Raw genomic sequence first — 6,968 nt, 5'->3', positions numbered from 1 at the left:
TTTTTCATAAATATTTTCTTTTAATTATGAATTATGTTTAATTATTTTATAATGCAGTTTTGTTTTGCTTTTTATTTGCTTTTCATCTACTGTTTTTAGTTTTTGTTTTTCCTGTGTTTTGTTAAACTTAAATATAATTAACATTATAATCGACTTAGCACTATAGTTCTTGTTGTTTTTAAGTAGAAAAAAAATAATGTAAAAAACTGGCTTAGAGGGAAAGAAGTAGATAAACAAATTAACAAATGTAATTAACTTAAAATAATAATAAAAAACAAAATAATTGAAGCTGTGAAGAAATCGTTTGGTGTTCTTTACGTATGTTTGTAATTACATATTTTTGTTTGTATCTTTGCAGATTCCAATTACGGTGTAGTATCAAAATCTTTAATAATTTTATTTTTCCACAATTTCATCAGTCCTTTTATTTTTGTTCAAAAACACGCAAATATATGTGTGTGCTTGGCTTTATGCAGGAGATAAAATTCCCAAATGAAGCTAAAATTAAAAATATGCATGAAATGAAAAGAATCACTTGTTTCTGAATAATATTTTGTGTATAGAAATATGCATAAATAAAAAATGTGTAAATTGTTTTGAGACAATTTTTGTGAACTGTGAAAACCAAGTGCTTATGTGATAATTTTTTATTACAGTATTGAAGAAGATACCCATATGAAACGAATGCTGAATTATACACACAACAACTGGGTCAGAAGTGCTTCCATTGCAACATATAAAACATGAAATTGCAGTAACATTTCAATCATAAGTATAAGATTCCTCAGCTGTAGCGTCAAATCTATTTTACTATTAGTCTGTTCTTTTATATTTAAAGACGAAAAAGGTGGAAAAAGTAAATTTTTAACTGTTCCCATATCAAGTGTATTTTTTATGAGTAAAAAGCGGTAAAACTTGAAGGTCCATGCACGCAAAGGAACAGAGAAATTGTAGGTTAACGCAAACAAATCAACCACTGTCTATTCTAAACCATATGGATACGGGCGACTTAATGTAGCATAGACTTACTTGTCAAATGCTTGCATGTTAATGGAGGGCTATGCCATGGTGAACTCAGTTAAGAACAAGTAATTTGAGTAATTTCACAATCTAAGTCCCAATTTACATTAGGCGAGTTTACTTGCGGCAATTGTCAGTTTGTCGGTGAGAGAGGGTGTTGAGAGGCAAAGGGTTACCATATGCCTCACCTATCTCTTCAAAAAACTGACAATTGCCGCAAGTAAACTCGCCTAATGTAAATTGGGACTTACTATCGCCTTTCACATAGAAAGGACTTAATTTAATTTTATTTTTGAAAATGAAAAATTCCTTTTTTTTTGCTGTTCATTTTTTGGGAAAATTGTGATTCAAACAATTTTAAAAAAGCAGGAGTAGAAAAAAAAATAAAACCAAAGAAGCAAAGGAGGCGTCGAAAATCCAAGATGAAGCATTTAGTTCATAGTCCGTCATCAACATCATCATCAGAAGTCTCAACATGGCCAAGGGTAACAAGAGAAACCAATGGAAACCATGGAAACAAAATGGAAAAATTATTGTTTAAAAACAATGACGGGACGACGACGACCAACACGAACAGAAAGAAGAGAAATAGCAAGAAACGCTTCTGAGCCGCCGCTGTTGAAAATTACCCTTCAACTCCAGCCAGAGCCGCTGCTGAAAATGTCCCCTAAACATCAGCCTGCAAATGGCTCATCATCGTCAGCCACAGCCGCTGCTGAAAATACTCCTCCTTATTCGAATGAAAATGAACCTTCTTCGAATGAAGCCAGAGCCGCTGAAAATGGTGCCGGAGCCGAAGATCACGTGGATATGGACTCAACGATTACAACATTTTAGTAACGCCCACGGATAATGATAAAATCGAGACCCTGAGTCTGTTTAGGAAGACGACAGTTTATCCGATAACAAACAAGAGATTACAGTCGTTCCAGCAACTGTCAAGAAAGAACCTTCGCAAATTCAGGAAAATTATCCACCAACAAAAGCCGATAGAACTAGCCTTTTGAGCAGGACACATTTGACGAAGATGGTGAAGATTGATATTTGCAAGAAGATACCTTTACTTGTCCAAGGGAAATCCTGATATTAAATCACTTTCTATCATGCCGATGTCCGCTTATGTCAAGTTGAGTTCAACGATAGCCCCTGAATGCCACATTCACACCGCTCTTCAAAGGATGTGAAGTCAAAACAAATGAATCAGACAAAACAAGTCTAGGATCCAAAAAGCTGGGAAAATGGTTGGTCCTATGTGTGGTTTCCACCAAAACCAACTAAGTTAGGTCAACAGAGGAAATACTCCCGAAGGTCAAGAGGCCCAACACGAGTCAGGTCTGAAAATTGTCTATCCCATCTGCCTGCTATCAAATTGCCTCGCAAACTAACCAAAACCGCAAGATATCTTACGGATCTCTTCTAACGGGTAGTAGCAGTGCTCAATCCTGATCTTAAGAAGCATGATTTCATGCCGATGTCCGTAGAGGCCAAGTTGAGTTCAACGTCGACATTTACCTCAATAGCCTCCTAAAGGCCACATTCACACTTATGACCCCAACACGTACTTCAAAGGGATGCTCTTCTACACCAGTGGCAAGACACCACTCAAAATTGAAGGATGTGAAGTCTAAACAAATGAATCAGACAAAACAAGTCAAGGATGCAGAAAGCTGGCAAGACTGACTCATCTCGGGCATGTGTTGTGGTTTCTACCAAAACCAATCAAGTTAGGTCAACAAGGAAACACTCCCGAAGGTCAAGAGACCCAACTCGAATCAGGTGTGAAAATTGTCTGCCTACTGTCAAAAGTTCTCACAAGCTAGCCCAAACCACAAGTATCATCCGGATCTCTTCTCGCGGGTAGTAGCAGTGCTTAAAAGAGTAACAAAACACTGGATGTTATCGATACAGTTGTTCCTGATGTAAAAATCGGTGACAATCGAGGGTAGTCTGCTAGATATTGATCTGTTCTAGGACTAAATAAATTAAATGTATGGCCTGTTCCAAAACTGCAAGAATCTACTAATTTGTATACCCTCAGCCTTTAGGCTAATGAGGGTATATATACTTTGATATGATCAAAAATGTGCTTCATCGAAATAATGATTTTAGACCCCAAGTATGTTTGTACGATATCCGTTTCATACAATTTTGAGTAGATCTAGCAATGTCCGTCCGTCTGTCTGGCTGGCTGGTGCGCACGATAACTCTCGAACGGATCAATCAATTCGGTTCAAATTTTGGTTATCGATATATTTTGTCCAGATTTGATTTAAGTTCGAAGATGGGCCATATAGGTCCACTCCTTCATGTACCTCCCCCACAACTGTTCAAAAACTATCGCAAAACTTGTGCGCACGATAACTCTTGAAGGTAGTAACCTATTTGGTCGATACTTTGTATATCGTAAACATTCTACAAGAGGAAGATGAGTTTCCAATATGGTCTCAATCGGCCCACTCCTTCGAGTACCTCCCACACAAAATTTCGGAAAAGTTCAGTTTAGGGCCATCTCTCGAATCACTGTGATTTTTGTTTTAGCAACTTGTATTCACTGCCCTCCATACGACGGTACAAGTTTCATTATGGGCAAGTCCATACTTCCTGAGAAAATAGCCTGAAAGTTGCAAAAAAAAACCCTATGACACCGTGTGAGGTGGTTGGAGCGCAACATAACTGTAGAACGGATCTGCCGATTCGGTCCAAAATTTGGCCTTAGTAATATTTTGTCCAAACATAGTCGAAGTTTGAAGAAAAGCCATATCGGTCCACTCCTTCCCCACAAAAGTTCAAACATGTTCGGAAAATTTTTTCATACGGTAACTCTTAAAGGGAGTGGCCGAATTGATCCATACTTTACACATCCTAATATATCTACTAGATATAGATCAGGTTCAAATATGGACTATATTTGTCCAATCCATCCGGTACCTCCCACACAAAATTTCGGTAAGTTTACTTTAAGACCTGCTATGGAATCACTTTGGTTTTTGTTGTAGCAACTTGCATTCGCTGCCTCAATTACGATGGTAAAAGTTTTTTCAGGGGCAAGTCCATACTTCTTGAGTAAACATCCCGAAGTGTGTAAAACGCCATATGTCACCATATGTAGTGGCTTCCACTTCCATAATGGTCAATGTAGATCCATTCCTTTAAGTATCTCCTCCGGAAAACTTTTGATCCCTAATCCTGATGAACATGTTTGTCGGTTCAAATTCCCAAAATTTATAAAAACGTCTAAATACATACGTTTTTTGGGGAAAAAATTGTTTCAATATATATAGGCTGAGGGTATATCTCTGTCGGCAAAGCCGACTGATACTTTTTTACTTGTTACTATATTTTTCGATATCATAAAGGACAAATTGTTATCGTATTAACAATTTGTAGATTCTTGCAGGTAAATATGTTGGCCAAGAATTTGAAGGCCATAACACAGCACAGTTTCCTTAAAATTTTGGAAAAGTATGACCTTTACAATTTTTCGAATTTTTTATTTTTTCTTTATAAATTGTAAAAGTTAAACACGTTTTTGTTTATGGGAACACGCGTATTGTTTCTCTTTTGTTATGTTTTTTATTTGAAATTTTGTCGTTTCCAAAATTTATACCATTGGACGATGATGACACCGCAGCAAATTCTCAATTCACTTCAATAGGTTTGCCTCTTTACTGCTTTTGTTTAATAATTTATATAATAATATTAAGTAATTAGATAGCAAAGAAGTAAGGAGGGTATACATGTGTATGTGAGGAGGTGTATGAATTTAACATTTGAGCTTAATATACTTTGTATAAATACACTTAATTGGTTGTGTTTTTTTTTTTTTTTTGTTGTTATCACTAAAAAATAAGAGGTTGTTGTTTTAAACAGCTTGGTTGGTGATTTCCAGCAGTAGGTCTATTTTGTAAGTTTTCAACAACGGGCGGTTATTTTTTCGAAAATTTTTTTGTTGTTCTTATAAATGACATTTAAACGATTGTCGACAATTGTTAAAAGTTACAAAATATACCCACATTTGTGCTGGGGTTATATAATATATTTGTTTCAGAGGATAAATTTTAACTTACTTAGTGAAATAATAAACGTAAAATGGCTGTGTTCTTTTGTTGGTTTTGTTGTTGTAGTAGTAGGTAGGCGTGTGGGTTTATGGTTTCGATTCGATTTGTATATTGTTGTTATTTCTAAGTTATTAGAATTCGACAATTCAAGAGTATAAATACATATGTATGTAGTTGTTGTTGTTGTTTAAATAGGTTGTTTATTCTTAACTCTTATTATAGGTTTATATTTTAGGTTTATATTTTAGATTGTTGTTTTACTTATTGTTTTAGGAATCCATATTAATGTACATGAAGTTAGTGTTATTGTTGCCATTGTAGTTGTTGCTGCTTTATAATAATTATTTGCTGCTTTAGTTGCCTGTTTATTTTTTAGTTTGTTGAGAAAATATTCATTAAGTCGCCTTCATAAATGGCTATTAAAAGCATAAGTAATACACCGCTTGACATGCCCAATATTTGCAATGCGAATTGTTGCACCGATTTGTGTGCAGCTGATATTTCAGGCATCTGCAAAAGGTAGAAAGAAATGGAATATTTAATATATGAATTATTATTATCAAATAATCTTTTATGAATGAGCGAACCTAAGAAAGAAAAATATGGAATTTCAAAAACACTTATTTAAAACCTTTTTCTTGTTACTTGCTTTGATAAATATGTTTGTGTGTGCAATTTTTATGGCCATCGAAAATATGTACTCATTTAAAATTGTCGATTGTAACTATAACATTAAAATGTTTACTCACCATATCCACCATAGCTATATAAATAAATAGACCAGCAGCTGCTGCAAACATCCATTGGGCAGTTTCGTGTGACTGACCAAATATAATACCCACAATCATTCCAATAAAACTTAAGACGCCTGTCAAAAGGTTATAATAAACAGCCGATTTCACAGACATGCCAGCCTTTATTAGTATAGCAAAATCCCCCAGTTCATGTGGCAATTCATGACAAAATACAGCCAATGCTGTAGAGAATCCACCAGCAAGATTTTCGGCAAAAGCAGCTCCTGAAAAGGAAAACAAACAAAACAGACATATAATTAATAATGGATATCATGGTAGAACAAGAAAAGGTAGCAGCAATACCCAGGTGACTGAACTGGGTTGTAGTGTTAGTGTCAAATTTCATATGACATTTTATACATTCATTTCTATTTCCATGTACATTAGGGACATATATTTTTTGAGAAAAAAATATATCATTCGGAAAAACCATTTCCCAGAAAGACTTCTTCATATCAATGATATGTAACCTCCTCCAAGTTCGAACGATAAGCCGCGCAGTAAATCACCGCTTGTAGAGGCGATACAACGTTTGTTAATATGTGAGGTATTTTGTTAAAATTTAAAAAAATAAAGCCCTAATAAACATGTGCTTCTTTGATTTCTAAAACAAAACATTGAAACAGCTTCTCCTTTTTCTATGAATTTCCAGCGACCCCAAACTTTTCTGCAAGAATTCTACTTTCTGCGAGAATTTATGCATTTAGTGGAATGATGTGGAACCATAAAAATTGAAAATGTAACGAATTTTCATTCATGTTTTCCAAAATATTCAACCAAATGTGAAAAATTATTAGTTTTTTAAATTCCAATAATTTATAGACATTTCCTTGTTTTGTTTACAAATACAACTGGCAGTAACGTTACAAACAAAAACAAATTCCTTTGTGGTTGTTGTTCGAGTTGTATTTGTTGTAGTATTAACTTTACCTTGTATTTGTTCTACCATGAATGGATATCTGCAAAATTTGTGGACATATTTTTCAAGGTTTTTATTACGACCGAAAAGGACAAAACGTGGAATTTATAGGATTTTTTGGGAAAACTCGAAGACGACTGCATACTTGGATTTTCCCGAGTTTTTGAGAATACAATT

At 34.7% G+C, this 6,968-nt stretch overlaps 1 protein-coding gene across 4 annotated transcripts in view; it reads right to left on the bottom strand.

Moving 5' to 3' along the window:
* Positions 1-4,497: 4,497 nt before the first annotated feature.
* Positions 4,498-6,968, bottom strand: part of foi (solute carrier family 39 fear-of-intimacy) — a 53,237-nt gene continuing 50,766 nt past the window's right edge. For all 4 annotated transcript variants that reach the window (XM_073981007.1, XM_073981008.1, XM_073981010.1 and 1 more), the window contains 2 exons: positions 5,828-6,096; positions 4,498-5,588 (listed from right to left, as the gene is read on the bottom strand). In XM_073981007.1, coding sequence (XP_073837108.1) covers positions 5,451-5,588; positions 5,828-6,096 — 407 coding nt within the window. In that variant the 3' untranslated portion in view covers positions 4,498-5,450. The remainder of the gene's footprint in view (positions 5,589-5,827; positions 6,097-6,968) is intronic.

This window comes from Musca autumnalis, unplaced genomic scaffold (genome assembly GCF_047663935.1).
Source record: "Musca autumnalis isolate F117 unplaced genomic scaffold, ASM4766393v1 scaffold_4, whole genome shotgun sequence".
NCBI classification, from domain to species: domain Eukaryota; kingdom Metazoa; phylum Arthropoda; class Insecta; order Diptera; family Muscidae; genus Musca; species Musca autumnalis.
Note: the sequence above shows the minus strand (reverse complement) of the source record. Positions and strands in the feature narration are given on the sequence as shown.